Source organism: Molothrus ater, chromosome 1 (genome assembly GCF_012460135.2).
Source record: "Molothrus ater isolate BHLD 08-10-18 breed brown headed cowbird chromosome 1, BPBGC_Mater_1.1, whole genome shotgun sequence".
NCBI classification, from domain to species: domain Eukaryota; kingdom Metazoa; phylum Chordata; class Aves; order Passeriformes; family Icteridae; genus Molothrus; species Molothrus ater.
In genome coordinates, this window is record NC_050478.2 from 46,580,050 (window position 1) to 46,599,578 (window position 19,529).

At 34.8% G+C, this 19,529-nt stretch overlaps 1 protein-coding gene across 1 annotated transcript in view; it reads left to right on the forward strand.

Moving 5' to 3' along the window:
• BBS9 (Bardet-Biedl syndrome 9) overlaps window positions 1-19,529 on the forward strand; it is a 283,034-nt gene that overhangs the window by 41,086 nt on the left and 222,419 nt on the right. The window contains exons 10-13 of the mRNA XM_036378769.2: window positions 10,951-11,132; window positions 14,381-14,457; window positions 16,607-16,660; window positions 18,538-18,640. Coding sequence (XP_036234662.1) covers window positions 10,951-11,132; window positions 14,381-14,457; window positions 16,607-16,660; window positions 18,538-18,640 — 416 coding nt within the window. The remainder of the gene's footprint in view (window positions 1-10,950; window positions 11,133-14,380; window positions 14,458-16,606; window positions 16,661-18,537; window positions 18,641-19,529) is intronic.

A 19,529-nucleotide genomic window follows, 5' to 3' on the forward strand; every position in this document is an offset into this window, starting at 1 on the left:
TAGTACTTGTCTGTAGGTAGCTGGATGCTTTGCATATGCAGTGTCTCTTGTTTTTAGGAGCTACATCTGGGAATTAGAATACAGAAACCAATTTTATTTTGTGATCATTTTTATCTACCTCTATATCTGTGAGTGAGACTGTTCTTCATGGAAGAAAGATTCTTGAAAAGAATAAACCCCGTAACGATTCATGTGCCATGTAAAATGTGAGGTTGCTTTTATTACCTGGGGTTGACAGGTATGGACAAGTTGATGAAAGTAGCTAGAATATTTGCTTTCACTTTCGTTTATTTGATAGATAAATATCATTTACTTGGTAGTGGAACAGCGTGTTTTCTGAAGTGGAAATACAAAGAAGTCTGGAAAGGTTTTTTTATGCCAAAGTAATTTATTACCTCCAAAGAATTAGAATTTCTGAGTTTCTTAAAATATTAGATTTCTAGCACTCAACCTTTTAGCTTGAGTTAAGCTAGTAAATAGATTTTCATTATTTGAGATGGGGAAAAATAGATTTTCTTTTTTAAACAAATGTAACTGTTGAAAAGTCAGGAAATAGAGTAGACTTTATATGGTCAAGATGACAAGCGGGGTTACTTAGCAAGCTTTATCCACACTTCAGCTCTTTATGAACTTCAAGCCTGTCTAGGTTTATTTGGAACAGTCATCCTATAAATATATCATAGGGTCCCATGAATCATCACTGATTCCGTTTTGCTCAGTTTGCAATCAGGAAGTGATTTCTGTCTGCAAATTGCCAGTACTGCTTCTCCAAGTATGATCACTGTAGTCTTGATTTTGGGGTCATGCCTGAACTCCTAACATTGGTACATGAACCATGAGCCCGTTATGACTGTGTCAGGTAGTAATATATTCATCAGCCATCTCTTGAAACCAGCTACCCATAGGCTATTGGTGGTAATTTCTGACTTATGCAGTTCTGTATTTGATTTTGCTGAATTAGAGGCCAAAATTTATTACTTTAAGGTTGCATTGTGTAGGCTGAGATGCAGGAGATCCTGCAGTTTACTGAAGCACTGAAAAATTACTGATTTAAGTTGCTATAGTAGTGTCCAATTTTCTTACTACTTATAAGACAAAATAAAGTGAATCATTACATCTAGAATTTGTAACATTGTTCTTGTATGAGTCTCTGCCCTTGCATAAATAATAAAGAAGCAGAGACTTTGACTAATGAAGGGACTGAAATTTAATTTTCTATGTGATCATGTTAATAAGTGTTTGAATATTGAACTGTCCCACGTGGTGCTGATAGCCACGAGTACTGGACTTTCTCTCAGGATATCCCCACTTGTGTTACAGTTACGAAGGTGCATTGCAAAAGAGTATTTTACAATATTTTAACATACAAGTTAGTTTTAAAGACAGTGACTTCTAATTTACTAAAGCAATAGTTTCTTGATGTGTACTGAGTTATTATTTTACTCCAACTCTACTAAAAATCATTCACTAAAATGATGAGTACCTGCAGAAAAATTCCAAGTGCTTTAACCCTGGGTATGAAAGAATATGTGAGGAAGGCTTGGGTGGGTTTTATGACTTAGTACCTTACTGTGTGTTACAATACTCTGTTCCTATCCAGTCTCTCCCCATCAGTCTGCAGCTTGACTGCAAGGCTGAGGATTTTTGGTGACTGAGACAGAGATTGTTCCTACACTACTTCCAACACACTTGAAGCATAGGCCAGTGGACATGTGGTGCTGCACTTCAGGGTTGCCCATTTTGCATTTCTAAGGGGAACACTCTGCTGAAGGAGATATTGTGTTTATTGCATTTAAAACTAAACCTATCTTTCCCACAACACCAAACAATAAAGAGTTTTACAGTTAATGCAGTGAATAGAGAGAATAATACTTTTTCCTTTTTGAAAAATATTTAATACGATGCTCTCTTGGGATTTTCTGATTTATTAGTATTTCATAGTATTAGAATGGTTGGTAAGAAATGTGTGGTTTGTATACTTACTGGTCTAATGAGGTTTAAAGTCCCTGTAGGGTGCTGTTCACTGGCTTCATAGAACAAGACTTGTGTGTATGAGTAATAGCTTGAGCCTGACATAGTTAACTTGAGCCTGACATAGTTAACTTGCTTGCAACTTCATGGCACTTTATCTGAATAAAATTATGTAAAAAGTCTCTAATTCAGCAACCTGTCTCCTTAAAGAAGAGAACATAAACAAGGGTTTAAATTCTTTGTTTTGACTCAGGATTAATTTCCAGATTTGAACTCATATGTAGCCCAACAGACTGATGAGTTTAATTTAAATAAGTTAGGTGAATCAAAAAATTGGAGTTCAAAATTCTGGTGTATAGTCATTGGTTGATAATGTGCTTTTATGAAATTTTAGCATCCAGTATTTAAAAAAAAATACTAAAATCTGCCATCAGTTTGTTAGTGAGAAAGTATTGGCCTGGTCCAAATATGAACTTGAAGTTAAAACTTTTTTTTGGCACAGAACTGTAGTATGTTGGGTGGTTGGATGAATGTACTTTATGTAGCTGGGCTCTCCAAACAGTAGAAAGGCAACAGGAATTACAGGAATTGAATTTAACTGGAAAAAACATGGAGAAATATTGTAGTTGAATTAATTCTATAAGGTGTGAAAGTGCAACCACATATATGGTAATACTGGGTGGAGTCAAAATAAAACTCCCCTCATTGAATTTTTTAGCTATCCAGGTGCTTGAAAATACTTTGTTCTTCATTCCAGCCCATCTGTTATTCCTTATTATAACTGACATCACCACAGCTACCACAACTGTTAAAGGATCACTGTATAAAAATGGCAAAAATTACATATAAACCCAGCAAAACTTAGCACTTATTACACAGTTTTATGGAAAGAAAACTGCAGGAATCAAACTTTATAGTTTGTTGAAAGATTTTCCCTTTCTGTGTAGTAGTACTGTAATAGAGGCAATGCCAGTTATGACGTACAGTATGAACTGTTCAGTTTTATACATGTATATATATAAATTTTTATTTGAGTGTTCTGTAAGAATGTTGCCTGATCTGAGAAATTAAATGCAGAGATTTCTAGAATCTTTCTAATTAAACATAATTGCATTTTAAAGAAATATTTTTAAGGGGAAAAAAAAGATTGCATCTGTTTTTCTCATCGCTGATCTGCCACTAGATTTTTGAGAGATGGCAATAGAAAATACAACCCTTTTCAAAGATCTTTTGAAGAGATAAATTTAATATGTGTATCCTAGCTGCAAAATATGAATGTGATTGTATTTCTTTTACTTTAGTAGGTTTCTAATCCTGAAAATGACAGAGATGTGCCACATACTATATCCAGCATATACTGTGATTTTCTAGCAAGCCAGCTTCAAATGGTGGTTATCTATGATGATAAGCACATGCCCATATTGCCAGTTCTCTTAATTTTATTGCATGTCACTTAGTTGCTTTTTCAAAAAAAACTACTTTTTACACTCATATGATTTTGTAAGTGTTTCAACTTTAGAATAGCACTGAAAATATTGCTACCTTCATGGTTCTAGAGAAAACCTTAAAAGTGGAAATTCTCAAGAATAAGAAGGCAAGTAACTCCCCTCTAGTATTTTAAATAAGGTCCTTGTGTTTGAACAAATATCATGGGGGTGTTTTTGGCTAGCCCATTATTTGTGTGTGCCAGTTGTTGTGACAGAGTGGACTATAACTTGTATCAGGTTCTGAACTCTCAATCTTGGAGCTGGTTATTGAGCAGCGCATTGGAATTTATGGATGTATTCTGACACTCTACCCATGAAAGTGCTGGGTGTCTTGTTTGAAAAACAGTTTTATGAAGAGTTTCAGTCTGTTGATTTTGAATGTCTTGATTATTATGCTAATAACCTGAAAGACTTCTTTTTGTACACTGAGGACCACATGGGGCATTTATGTCAAGCTGTGGAACTGAGAGGCAGCAAGTAGTGCAAAGTGCTAGAGATGCTTTGAAAAAACAGTTTTGTTCTTTACCAGACAGGGTGAGGATACAATTATAAATATTGTCAAAACTAACAGTAGAAAGCGTACACACTTTTCCCTTACTGAAATGCTGGTGAATTTTGAAACATGCAGGCAACTGTGAAGAGAAAGAGATGTAAACTAATTTGAGTTGAGTGTTTTAAAAGTTATGCAATTCTTCAAGCTTTCAGAATAAATCTGTTTTAAAGACACATTATGGTTATTCTTGTTCACCTCTTTATAATCTGTGCGTGGTCTAATTTTCCTTGTGTACCTCCCAGTATTATCTTACAGGAAGCCAACCATTAGGAATATACTTTATCTAAAATGATAAACTTAACTGGAATGTAGATTTTATCAGTGAATCTCCTTGCTTCTCTTTTATTTTGGAAGCAGAGATCCCAGGGGCCTCTCCAGCTTGCCTGTAGCGATATGAACGCTAACCTCTACCTGGAAGTGGGAGAAGAGAAGGCTTAGAGGAAGGATAAATGTTGAGGCTCTCCATATCATAAATTCACAATGGCATAGCTGTTAGTAGAGCCCTTGAAAGCTGTTATATACTTGTCTGCCTGTGAGGGAGCTTGGGCTTGAAACAGATTGTAGGTTTCACATGAAAAAAGTGCAAATGCAGAAATACACTCTAAGAGAGAATGAAGCATGGAGATGTTTAAATGTGTCACAGCTGGCGTTAATTTTTTTTCTTGTTGCTAATGCTGGTACTGTCACAGAGAAATCACAATGCAATTTCTCTTGTTTCTTGTTATTTAGAGCTCTGACATATAGGCTGCACTCTTACTAAAGTAATCCAGTTTGCTTGTCAGTCCTCACGTTCATTTTCAATTCTCCTAATACCACTAAGTGTCTTAGATATGGAACTGTGATACTGAGAAATGCAATGTGTAAATTATGAATTTTTCCTTGAATACATTATACTTCAGCGCTCTTTATATTTTTTTGCTTAAAGCAAGAACATATATATCTGGAGGCCTCTGTCACCACTCTGAATATTATGTTTTTATTCTATTTGGTGATAAATACTAATTTTACTTTAAAACTGCATTTTGGATAGCTATCTGCTGTAATTTTTAAATAAAAATTTTGTTAGATCTGAAATAGTTTTGATTTTATATTTAAAACAAGAAACAAAGTCGGTAATCCTTCAGATAAAATTCTGCGTTTTGTATGCAGCTTGTAGCATGAGCTTAAATTTCATGCCTAGTCTGCCTGTATTAGTGTGTGGTGTGTGTGTTCCCTGCCTGGAGGGACCAGAAGGTTGTCTCATGCAGAAGGTTGTCTCATGAGAAGGTTGTCTCATGCAGGCTGTCTCATGTGTGTCCCAGGGTATTTACTGTTAAATATTAGCCTGGTAAGATTGTCTTGTGCCAAGGAAATAACTGTTAAGCTGTTACAGTGACCCTGGTAAAAAACCCCGCACCTTATAACCCCGCTTCACATAATGTGACGTGGTAGCGCTCAGGGCTCACCTGTATGACAGCTCTGCTGCCCCGCAGGTGGCAGTAGTGCTCTGGCAGAAAGGACCCCCGACCCAAACTCCTGGGAGTAGTGCTTGCTTTTAACTTGGCAGTAAAAGTAAAAACAGTCAATTTCCTTTTCTTCTTCTTTATTTTTTCTTCTTTTATTCTTTTTTGTTTTGTTTGATGGAAAATACTCCTTTTTATTTGGTTGCTGGGCGGCATTTTAGGCAGAGTCTTTTTCAAAGAGAAAACTACACAAGGAGGACTACAAAAGCTAAAGCCTGGTGAAAGTTTGTCCTGGTGCTGGCTGCTTTGTTGTTTTGCTGTGTAGTGGTGCCATGTAAAGCTGCTTGTGGAGATGTCTTCACTCACAAGTAGGGAAAAAAAGTACCCATATAGGACCTGAAAGGTGGAGAATTCTTCAGCCATTTAAAATGGTCACATTCAGGTTTTACTCAGGTCTGGCCCTCTGCATTTCAGTGTTTATAAGAGGGGATAAATGTTGACATGTTGTTCTAGTCATAACTTCCCTTTTAAAACTGCTTTTGCATTGGTTATCAAGATGAAATCATGTTTCATTTCCCTCTTCTTCTTGCATGCACTTTATAATTTTTTAAACTAGTTTAGTATCTGGTATTCTTTTAAGGTAACATACAAATGGGAAAGATGAAGGATGCTTTTCTGTAAAGCAGTCCCTTTATGTTATTTAATATAATTACATATTGTTAAATAATTATATTTGAGCACTATGTTTACATTATTTGTTTGTGTGTCCTCTGCAGAGTGTGCAAAGCATGCTAAATATATAATATAAAGAGTTTCAAAAAATTTTAATTTTTAATATTAATTAGGTTGTCTGTTTTCATGTGTAATAGCAGCATGGGGAAGGTTCACACATGTAAGTATTACTTCTAATGTAAGTTGAACCAAGATTTTTTAACTGAGGAAAGCATTTTAAAGAAGCCTGAGAGTGCTCTAGAGATGTGCAGGACAGTTGGGTATCAGCAGTAGCTTGCATTGAGTCACACTCAATGTACTTTGAATATTCAGCTGTGGGCATACTTGAGATTTTGGAGTGTGTGTTTAATAAAAGTTAGATGGACTTTTCACTTTTATTCCCATTAGTTCATGTTAGAAAATTCTTATAGTTAGTTATTCCTAGTGTGATCTTCCATTAGTATCTTTTACAAATACTTCATGTAGTTATGCCTTAAAATGATACTGAAATGGTAGTGAACTTAGAATAATTTAGGTTTTCAAAAGCACTAAACTAAAAAGTGCTATTGAGATATGCTCTTGCCTAAAATTACCTCAAAGGGTGATAAAATGAGGAGAGAAATGGATTCAAAATGCTTGAGCACAATTCCAGGAATTAGTTTCCTAGTTTAGTAGTTTTTATATAATACATTGTCAATAAGGAACAGAAAGTAGTATTGCAGAGAATCTTGTTTTCTAAAATGGTTAGTTTGAGTAATAGCAATTAAGGCCACTTCTGAAATTGAAGTAGAAATTTTATGAGCTAATATAAATAATTAAAGCTGCAAATGGTGTCAATAACCAGACCTTGTCCTAAGAGTTGTCTAAAGCTTAGCATGTGTCATTCAAGTAAAACAGAACTACTGATTCAACCTCTAAATCAATTGTTTGAGTGATCAGTTTGGTATTATATAACTGGAAACATGCAAAGCATTTTAATTTCTTCAAGAACTATGTTATGAGCAATTTGTTTAGTAAGAAAAGACTTACAAAAAGCATATGCCATTATTATTACCCAGAATCCAATAAAAGATAGTTTTTCAAATTATTACCATATGTGTGTAGGAGTTGCTTTGTACTGTAAAGTTATTTTAGATATCAGAATAATTTGTTTTATACTTTGAGTTCCTCACTGTTAAAATGTCCCCTTAGATTTACTATTACTCTGACTATTGTGTGATACATAGTAAAAAAAGAATAGCTTACAATAAAAGAAATTTAACAAGTACTAGAAATTCCAGATTGTATGCAAAATGTGCCAAATGAAGTAATGGTATTTGCAAGGATATTGTGTGAGAGCAGTAGCTGTGGGGAAAGTTCTATAAAACTGTTAAATATGCTTCCCCTCCCCCTGCTGTCCTCAACCACTGTTAAAAAAAGATTGAGAAAATAGTGCAATTTTGACTGGCTGACAAACATTCCAACAGAGAAATGAATGTATTATAAAAAAAATATTAGAACTGCTTACCCATATTTTTCTTATTGTTTCTGTTGATGTGCAAATTCATGGACCGCTATTAACGAGGAAAGATTACTGAGAAAGGCTTTTTTATACTTAGGTATGTTTCATGTTGAACAATCTTCTTGTTTGGGACCCAGCAGAACACTAACTGAAGCAAAGGAAAATCGTAGTTTGTAATGCTGCTTTCTTAAACTAATGCTTTTGTCTCTGATAGTGTAGACGTCAAGGGTGTCATGACTATCAGAAAAGCTGGTTGAAATGAGTTCATTTTAAGGTGGAGCTTCTGAATGTGCATTCTGTAATGCTGACTCAGAAGTTAAGCCAGGCATAATTTACATAGGTAAATCACCTCATTAGTTTAAATGGATCTCCTTTGATAGACTGATTAGCTGCAGATGACTGCCAGCTTAATTGTGTATAGGAAGGGCGGTACTTACAAACCACTTTTGAATGTATTATACCTTAGTAGTATATCATCAAAGATTTATTGCTGACTTTGTAGTGATATTTTTTCATGCCCTTTTGATTTACATTCAGATTCCTCATGGATCTTTCCTTATTAGATTAACAGATGCATACTTTTGGGAAAAAATGTTAAGATTGTCCAAAGCCATTGCTGGACAATTCTAGAAATTGTCTTGTTTTCAGAAGTTTTCTTTATCCAGTTGTAGAAAAAGCTCTTGGTGCTGTTTCTCTTGTTTTGCCCCCCCACCCCTTAAAAAAGTCATTATTTGCTATAATTTGGTAGCAAAGAGTGGGGCAGTACATTTGGTAGCATGCACTGCCTCAACAATGCCCCAGTTTTAAAGACTTTGCTGCACCCCTGACCAATATGGCAAAGCTCCTTGCAAACATTTGGCAGATGCTGACAAAATTCTGTGCATTGGGTGTTATTTGCATGCTTGCTAAGGTTGTGTTGTGGTGCAAGTATTCATAATAGTCTGTCTCCTAGCATTTCTCATATTAGGGAACTCAGGTTTGTCCCAATGTATTTGTTTCATGTGCCATCCAGAATTCTGTAAGCACAGGTTTGTGTTGTACCAAGCTTTTTGGATATAAGAAAATTAGGATGGGCAGTTCTGCATGTAATTGAAAGAACAGACCCAATCCTGAGCAAAGAAACCAACAACAAATCAACAACAAATATCCAAGTAGCGAGAGAAACTAGGACTCATGCGTAGTTTCAGTTCCTGCTGATAGTTTACAGTTTGTCAGAAAGTCCCTTTAGGATACAAGCCCCAAGCTCACAGGTCACAAAAAAGTCATGACATTCACAGGATGGCTGCTAGCACAGGTACTGGATCTGTAAGTTGAAAATTAGTATAAGTCTTCCACTTATTTTTCAAGTATTTGTTGTGTGAGTCTTGGCATCTCTAGCCTTATGGTGCTCACAAAGACAGCTTCCTGTTACCTTTTTGGTAGGGTGTGCTGAAAAGTTGCATGTTAAAAGTTGCAGTGGTAGATGGAAGCTTTTCTGTAGCAATAAGCAGTAGTCCCAAAAAAGAAGACTGTTTCTGTTTAAGATGAGCTTATGTGGTAGATAAGAGGAACATTGTGTTTGAGGCCTTTGATGTGTGTTCTGTTCCAGAGGGCAGTTCAGATTTGCATATTCCAGCCTCAGTGAAGGGCTGACTGGAGGTACCTGCTGTCCAAAAAACCCTCACAAGCAGTTTCCATACATTCATCATTCAACAAAGAGATTTATTTCTTTCACTGAGTAACAATTGCTTTCTGTAGAAAGAGAAAGCTTAAACTTACCTACAGCAATTCCTTTTTTGTATAGTGCCCAGTAGGGTCTTCATTCCTGTGCGCAGTTATGACTATACAGAGTTCAGATGATCTCAGTTACAGCGTAGTTTTTCCAGATTATTTGATTGCAGCTGTAGAACCACCATTGGGATTGTGGCAATAGTGTGCAACAAAACCACATTTTGAACAGTACAAGTGGACCATCAGTGGTCAAAATTAATCTGTGACATCTGTTGGCTTTTGTAATTACTATTACCAATGAAAATTTTGGATTAAGGTTTTCCATCTGTGTGTTCTGGAGCCATGCTACTAGACCGTGTAGGAAACCATAGAGAATTCTATTTCTTTTACATAGCTACCTGCCTTTCTATTGTACTAGAGGAGGCCTTTGAAAGGTATCAATGTGTATAAGTTTAAAGAATTTTTGTTAATTCTATATGAATTATAGCTTGAACGCTTACATAAATTCAGTATTTTACAAGGGTTTGATTTGTGTGATAGTGAATTAGGCCTTCTTGTCCAAGTCACTTTTAGTATCTAAGAATTAAGTTTGATCTATCTTTGCTTTTTATGGCAGTTGTGTTTGATGCAAAGGCAGTGTCTGCTATAAGGTATTCTAAGGATGGAGTAAGAGCAAGTTACTGGCATGAATGTGTAATGCTGTGATTATGATTAGGCTTTTAATTGAATTAAAAGTAGGCATTTTTAAAAATAAAGTGAAACTTTATGCTCCTAGCATTTGCTGTTAACTTCTATGCTGGTTTTTACTTTTCAATTTCTCTTCTGTTTGGAGTAAGCTTCAAATTATGCAAAATGCGGGCAATAGTCCCTATTGTCTCACAGTTTGTTAAATACTTTCCTGAATCTTGCATTTACGTTGTACAGATCAGATAAGCAACACAAGTGAGATTTTTGTAGGAGCAATGAGGTACTTTTCCCTTGAGAGAAAAGAGACTATAGTGCAGCTAGTAAAACACTCACTGGTATTGATTCAGAGGAGTGTAAGGGGAATGCTCTCGATCTGTGTGGTTTCCTTTCAGATGCATACAGGAGGGAAGAGCCAGCCTGGGTTTGAAGCCAGCACAGTAGCTGCAATAGCAGCCAAAGAATTGGTTAGGGGAGCTATTAATACCATCAAAGCCCTAAAGCTGTCTTCTTTGTGAGCATCTTCCATCTGTTCATTTCTTCTAACCCCTCTTTTCCCTTCCCTTTTCCCTCCCCCAGATTCCTTTTCCTGCATAGTAATCTAAATATTGCAACTTCAAAAGACTTAGATGAATAAATAGGTTACAACTGTCCAGTGTATTCAGCTTGTTTGTTCTGATCCTTTCCCTTACCTCTTCTGATTGTACAGATTTACAGGTTCTGAGGGCCCTTTAGTCATCTAAGACAAATCCATTCTTAGGTATGATTGCACTAAGTGCGAGTAATATTAATGAAGATGTCTTAATTAAGGAATAAATATTATTATTAATGTTATTGCTTCTGTGATTCTTCCCAATTTCTTAGTAAGCTTTATTTTTTTTTTTTGTACAGAGACTTGAAGGGTGTTATAGTCACTCTGAGTGATGATGGGCATCTTCAATGTTCATACCTTGGAACTGATCCTTCACTCTTCCAGGCTCCTAAGGTTGACTCTAGGGAAATAAACTATGAAGAAATGAATGCTGAAATGAAAGAGCTTCAGAAAATCATCAGGGAGGCCACAAAAACACAAGGTATACTTCTTTCTTGTTCTATATTTTTACTTACCTTTATCTACCTGACTTTCCTTTTAGCATTTTAAAATATTTTAGTTTCAGACTTTACCCATAGTTACATTTCTGTAGAAAATTTAGTATTTAAGATTAAAAAAATAAATCCTAGACACTAAAGCCCTTGGATAAAGGGGTTTTTCTTTGTATTTTCATAATGGTGTTGGAAGGTTAAAGTTATTTACATAAGGTTGCAGATACTTCTCACTAGTGCAACGGTTCAGAATAAAAGTTGATGGTGCAGGGACTACACAAAGGCAAGAAAACTTGAAGAATTTCAACAATCTGATGTAGTTAGGTTTCAGAGAGAATAAAAGTATTGCCAAATGCATTTTATTAATACAAATGACTTTTTAAGTTATGAAATTAACAAAAAATGACTTTTTTAAAAGCAACTTTTCTGTTAGTTTGATATTCAAAAGCATATTTGTAGAACAGAATGACACATCTGATGATAATAAATTCTGGAATTTATATACATTGCTAATAACTTGCATTGATTTTATTCAAATAAGGGCACATAATTTCTACAGAGATCCCTCAAAGTTTATGTTTTCATAACTGTGTTTTTGAACAGCCTGGCTTGTACAAGGAATTGGAAGCACGTGATTTTACAGGAAGCTATGGATAAATCTTCAACAAATAGAAAGAACAAATTAATTTTTTTCCTTCATGATAGATAGCATGTTCTTAAAATGCATTAAAGAAAAAGTCATGGTTTTCTAGGTGAAAAAATAAAAGAAAAACCTCGCAATTGAAATTCTTAGAAAAAAAAATATTTATCTGCAAGCATGAGTTTGATTCTGCAACGCAAAGATTTTTTTATTTTGTAATTACATGTAACTTCATCCATTATCATGGTAGACTGACATATATCAGGATTTTAATTTTCTGAATCCAGTAATGTGTAATTTAAGCATATAGATGTGCATAAATTCCACTGATTTTTACCACAGTCCATCCTTATGGGTATCTGACAATTTTGTCTGTCTATCATAACTTAAGGAAAGAAAAGCATGACAAAAATAACAAATCAACAAATTTGGAGGGAATCCACTTCAGCTTGTTAATTTCAACATGTTGTCTGGAAACTCTAAGAAGAGAGAAAGGAACTGTAGCTGTCCTTTTAAAATTTTGTAATAACTGTCATGAATGATAAATTTGCTATGAATATTTTTGATTTTTTCACCATTCTTTTTTCTTAAATTCCTTTTCTTCCTCAAATTGTCTAATCTGATCTAAGTGGTGTTTTCAGATGAGTTTTTGTGGATGCTCTTTTTTTGTGGAGAAGTGTCCTAATGATGCTGTGCTTGAGTTTCTTTATCTGGATGTAAAACTTGTATGAGAACATTCTTATACAACAAAACATTTTACTTGTGAAGAATACCTGTCAATTTTGGATGTTTTGGCTTTTGTTTCATTTTGGCTTTTTTTTCTTAAAACTTCAGCATGAGCCTTGGTTGCTGTTAATTTACTCCTGAACACGGTCTTTAAAATGACCCATTAATTTCTTGTCTTTTGAATTCATGCTTGTGCAGTCAGAGCTTGTGTTGTTTTGAAAATATCTGCCCTTATATGGAAATAATTATTCTTTGTTTCATTTTGACTTTCAAATGCAGAAGGTATTTAGAATTAGGTCATCGTGTTAAAAAACCTTAGGATAGTTATTTCCATAAATGTCTTGTATTTCTGTCCAGTGCTGACCATTAAACTGCTGAACTTAAGCTGTTTTATACATTTAGAAGAATAAGGATTTACAGTATAAACTGATGAAATATTTAAAAATCTTAACTGTTATACTAACTTAAATCTAATGTTACTTGCATCAGTCTGGATGACATAAGTGATTAAACATGTTTTGGCTCAGTTTAATTGTAACAAAAAGCTGATACTTACATGTAAACTTTGATTGTAATCTCTGTTATACTTCTATTAGAAAAATGACTGTATGACAGAGGTTGCAACATTGTTAGCTTGAAGAAGCAACCAGAAGAGAAATGGTTGAGAAGGGATAGAAAAAGAATGGACCATGCTGAGCTATGTGTAACTGGCAGGACCAGTTCTTTGCAATTGTGGCAGTATAAAACAGTCCTAAACTTCTTTTCTAGGTGGTGTTGGAGAAATGTGTTTAGGTTTTGCTTTTCTCTCTTGTAGTTAAAGGAGGCATTTCTCTCTGAGCACAAGAAAATGAATACTTATTTTCTGTCTTCATCAAAATCTTTTCCCTTGACCCCTTTGTTAGAAAGACATAATGTGCTGTCTACTACTTCTAGGTCATTTTCAGGACTCTGTGTGTAATAAAATTCTTGCAGCTTTCTGAATGTGCTCATGCTCTCAGTTATTCAATTAATATGTTAATCGCCCCTTTACATCAACTCTTTACTTGTTACTTTAGGAACTATATATTTCCTGTTCAGATTTTTAATTTTCCAATACATTTAGTATGTTAAAAAATAGAAACGCGTTTCAGAAAAATGCAAATATCCTACAGCTGTACTTCTGGACTCTTAAGAGGTTATGCAATTCCTCAAGGTTTTTCAGGATTTAATTTGTATAATTTTTTTTTGCGTGTATACATAAGGTTTTGTATTATGGATTTTAGTGAGTTTGTAGCATTCTTTTGCCTTGTATGTTGATAGTCCTAGAAATAATCTGGTGACTTAATTTAGTCAAGCCACATGTAATGGTCTATACATAAAACTTTGATATACCTCGTAATGCAGAGGAATTTGCTGAAGATTAGACTGTTAGACACAGAATCTTTCTTTGTTAAACATATTCACTATAAAATTATTTATATGGAAGTGCCATGAGATGTGTGGAGTTATTTTGGAGGTAGTTATTCATCGTATATTGGTATATGCATGTGAGGACAAAAGTTTAAAAATACCTTAAAAATACAGTCTCTGAAGATCATGGATATTAGGTGTAAAATCTTGTTATAGAATGCATCTAAATCCTTTTTCATACTTAAATCAGAAACCCAGAATGAGATCCAGGTATACATTGTCTGTAGAAGTCTAATGAAATTGTGACACTTTTTTTGAAGTTTCCAAAATCATACACATTGCTATTTTTTTTCTTTATACTAGTAGGTGTAGAGGTCTAACTTCCAGACTTGATGCTGTTGAAATAGTATTGTTTTTAGGAATGTAGCTGAATGTTTCTTAGAGGATAACTGATTTGCTTTTGCTTTTTTCTTTTTCTTTAAGATATTTTGCCTGAATCTGAAAAACAGAGAGATGTAACTGTCACAGCAGAAGTTTCACCTGATTTGGATGAAGAATCTGTACGTACCTATATAAAAAAGAAATGACTCCAAAAAACCCATTGATTTCATATAATGTAAATAATGACTGATCATGCATAGCGATTATTATTTACATTTGTGTGACTGAGCTTCATGGCCCACAGTTTTCCATCAATTAGCACCCACTTTTATTAAAGATTTTAACTAGAATTATTAAAATTATTTATTTATATTCTGTTTGGGGACCTTTAGATCCTTGTCTGAGCAAACATAAGTGAACAGGAACTTAGGGTCTGGAATAACTTTGTAGTGGTGAGCAGTGGTAAATGTTGGGGGAAACAAAGTGTCACCCTTTAATCTTTCAAAGACAGAATACTCAAACCACTCAAGCTGCATTCTAGGAAATAATCTCTCTTCAACAAGCTATCGTTCAATATTCTTTGGTGTTGCAGCCTAATTACTTTATTCATGTTGTATACATATGTAGTTTACAAAAATTAGTCAAAGTGGGATTTGGAAGAGCTTGTACATAACGTACATACAAAGTACTTACTGCACTATAACATCTTTAATTATCCATTTCTGGCCACTAGTTTTGGCAAAACTGATTTTTCACAGCTACTTACTGTTTAAAAAATACATAAGGATGTTTTTCTTTGATAAATGGACCTCTTTATAATGTATGCTAGTGTCCTAGCACTTGTCTGTGGAAAAAAGGACAGTGTGACCTGATCTTGGCTAGCTGCAATAATCTGCTCACAACCCTTGGAACTGTTAGGTGCACAGAATGCTCTAATGCTGCTGTGCTCATTTGCTCAACCTTCCAGATGCAACTGGTCTGTTTCATATGTGAGTAACTCGGTCTATCAATCAAACCACAGCTCTGAATCTTTATCTGCCCGTATATCTTAGTTTCCTGTGTGGTCGGCTTTTCTGTGGGTTCTTTCAGTAGCTGCCTAGGAAGGAAAAATCTGATAAGATACTTTGTGGGGAAGGATCAATAAGCAAAAGTAGGAACAATTTTAGGCCTTCTGCAGTTACCTTGGGAGCTACAGGATTTCCGATGCTACTTCTGCACTTGTGAAAAGATTGAAATTGCAATCTGTGTGATAAAAGCAAAGAGGATATAGAGTATTAAAATTGTGTAGATAAGCAAGTGGAGGACCATTCTGTTATTTAATGCTACCTCCTGTGTGTGGCCTCTGATCCAGGAAATCCAGGTAATTTCTGAAAGCTGAATGTGGTAAGGTTCCATATCTTTATACCCCTGCTATTGTTTCAGAATCAACCACTGGTCACCAGAGAGCGTGACAAGCCTGTATGAGAGTATCTGTCTTTTTTTAGCTGAGAAACATGCACAATGTACAAATGAAAATCCTACTTCTGGAACCCAGAGAGTCTACCAGCTTTCTGACTTCTTATGAAGTTTGCAGAAGTGGCCCTGATTTTACTGTTTTTAATTTACTGTTTAATAATGAGAAAGTATAAGTTCAAATCAGTAATTTGGTATTATAGCAGAAGCGAGAGAAGTATTTCTTTATAATAGTTTAAATGGGAGCATTTTGTTCAACTGTAGTGACTGACCTGTTTCAAAATAAAATATAAACATAAAATAAGATTAAAATAGACCACGAGACCAATACACAAGGTCAAGATAAATGTTGAAGTAGATGGAATTGCCTATTGAAATAGAAATTAGCAGGAGTATTGAAGTGCCTGCTAGAATTTTCTTTTGAAGTTTCAGGTGTATTTCTGATTATAAAATAGTGTGTGATGATTTTATAGTAGATGCTATGTTGTGTATATAATATATTGGCAGATTGGAAGTCACCTTTTCCTACTGAATAGCAGGAAGTATTTTCAGAATTTGAATAAGTATATAGTGAAAAGTATTGTGCCAATCAAAACAGCTTCAAATATTCTTATATACATCAGAGTGTATTAGTTTCTTACATATACTACATTCATGACCTTTTGCTATCTTTTTTGCAGGGAGTTTCAAACAGAGACTTCAGAAGGAACTCAGAAATGTGTTTTGTGTATTTTAATCTGTCATAGGAATGATAAGTCCTTTAATTTTAATTCTGTGTTTACCAAGTTGATGGTATGAAAGTAATATTGCTTTTATTGTGTTCGCTTGTTCATGTGGAACATTGAATTTCATCTATTTTTATTTTTTTCTCCACAGCAAGCCATTGAGAGTGAGGTAAAAACAGGGGCAGTGCCATCACTCACAGTAAAGGTACTGTGCCTAACTCAAACGGTAGCATTTGAATAGTGGTGGCAAATCATAACAAACCTGTTACTTTCTGTGTATTTCACTTAGAAAATGAAAATGAGAGAAGTTTGAAATACAATACATAGTTAATTTTTTTTCTCCTCAGTAAGACATGGTGTCATTCTAGCAAGCCTTCTGCTACAGTCAGAAAGTGACTGCAGTTTGAATTTTGATAGGCTTATCAGTAAGCCATCACAGAAACATTATTTAGATAGAATGAAGTAGTTTTTGAAGTCATGAGAATATTTTTTCCAATGGCAATAAAAGTTTGGTTACTCAACTGGGAAGTTTATAATCTTCAGCTGCCTTTTTGGTTGTCAATTAACAGAAATAGACTTTCTTTTGTAAAAATACTTTCATAGCTTTAGAAATTTAAAAATGTAGGAAAATCTAATTAGAAAATTGCAGTTCTTCATAACAGCTGGTTCCTGTAACTGATTGTAAAGAAAGTGTGTGTATGTGTGCACATGCATGTGCGTGCAAGAATGGTTTTTCCTCAGTGTTGCCTAAAAAGGATCATGATTTTTATTTTTGACTTTAGGATGATCTTCTAAGAATATTAATGGATTTTAATTTTTAGGACCTTGCAAGTTCTCTTTCTAGAGAGTCTAGAGTGAAAAATTCAGAGGGTAACTGAACTATTTGAACCAGATCCCCTCAGACTAGTGTGGTTTACTTGTACTTGGTCCAACATCTTTCTCTGCATTTTTCAGTGCTAAAAAGGATACAGGATAAAACCACTATTCTGATAAAATCAGTGATAAGTCTGCTCAAAGGAGTTCAAATGAATGATGTATTTATGTATTTCATAAGCTTTTTTTAATGAGAAGACATAGTTAATTCTTCATTCTCTTTTCTTGTTTATGCATCTTTTACCTTTTAGTGAAACAAAAATACTAAATGTAGGAGTTACCATGAATTCAATTTTTTCTAGAATTTTTTTTCTGCGATAACTGGTGTATTTTTAAACCTAAATCAATGTTGATGGTAATTAAGTTAAAGTAGCCAAAGTAGTTTCCTAACACTTGAGTAATTTTGTAAGTAATAATATTCTAAATTCATTTAACCTGGCTGTAGTGAGCTCCTTGGTAGACCAGCAATGCAAAATAGGTAATATTAGAAATATGGTCTCTGTCTATGCAGACCACATTCAGATCTCAGTCAATACTATACTTTCATTTAAGATATGAGTTAGGGACCCTGTTTTGATATCCATTGGTTTTGCAGTGGAATAGCTGTGCACAATAGAAGCAATGAGGGCCACTCTATGTTTAGCTGAGCTTTCATTATCTGGAGTTGTTGTACTGAGTATCCTGTATATGGATTTTCTTATTTTGTTTGCAGTAAAAAAACCCCAAAACTTGAAGTTATTCAGAAGACTATGCTTTACTGTATGCAGTTAAAGGAAGTTATTATAATTATAGTTTCTTTGGTTATCTTTGATTTTATTCTTCTTGGGTTTTTTTCACTATAATCACCTAACAAATGCAAAGTTTTATATTTGTTTGCATTAGAAGGAATGCTCTTGACGCGTGCAGGGTATTAAGCCCTCAAATAATACTTTAGCTTTAGTTTGTCTTGGTTTAAAATTACAAAAAACATGAGAAATCCCCTCAGGTTTTTGTAATCTTGAAAGTTACTGTGTATAATTATTGGCTGTGAGTAAATAAGAATTGTAAAATGAAAATACTTGTTTTGAAGTTTTAAGTCCTTAAGCGTTGTTGCTGAATTGGTCTTTGCAGATTTTCATCTCTTTCTGTTGGTTATGGATTTTTTTTTTTCTTGCTGTACAGATTAATTAGTTACTTCCTTTAAATACTTCTGTATGCTCCTTGATCTAGATAACAATCCAGAGCAGAGTGAAAGCACAGAAGCCATGCCTGGCCGTGTGTGTGCAAGCTCCATTAGCAGTGACCTGTGACCAGTTTGTCTTCGATGATTTAGGTAAATTATGGCAGTACCGTCACAGCTGTTGTATTATTCTGTTACTTTTTCTGAGGTTTAAAAAGGTATAGCCCAGCCTCCAGTGAATGCATTGTTGCAGATATACAGTGGTCAAAGCAATTACAAGTTTGCCTTGCCTGCACTCCACAGCTTTTTGACACTACTTGGTGGAGGAAGATGAAGTAGGAAAGAGTGGAGTTGTGTCCTTGGTTGTGATATGATGTGTGACAGGTGAAGAGAGACAGGGTGGCAGCTTCATGATAGAGGCAAAAAACCCCCGATTATTCTGTAGTACTTCTGTAGTCTTGGGTTATTTTGTTTGGCTGACATTTCTGTCTATGTAGAAATGCCAGTCTTGATCTACAAACAGGGACAGTAAGTTTGTGAACTGGGGAACAGTCTACCATCTGTTCCCAAAGCAGAATCAGCTTTTTGATCATCCTGATTTTCCCCACTCTTGTTGGTTAGACTGCAGGTGGGGTTACCTTTAAGACTATGTGGAGGAGCTGAAGTGTTCTGACAAGTGTTCCTGCTGCTTCAGTTGGAACTGCGGGCCATTTCTGCTCTCAAATGGGAAGTAATAGTCCCTATTGAAACACGGCTTTACTGACTGCTACTCTCACTTGAAGGGGCAGTTCTTCTATTTTCTCAATAAGTGACAGGAGCAAATGTCTTTGTAAAATGCCAGAATTACAATGTAAATCTAATTTCTTTTATATTTGCCATGTTCAGTGTGCTGAATTTTTTTATAGGTTATGCTTCAAAATGCTTGAAGGCCCTATTTTGCCTTTTACAAATTAAGGATTAAAAGAAAAGGCTGTGATTTGATAAAGGTGAACTAATAGAGAAGCGATCATAATTTAGTAAAATAATTCCCAAAGTGCTAGGA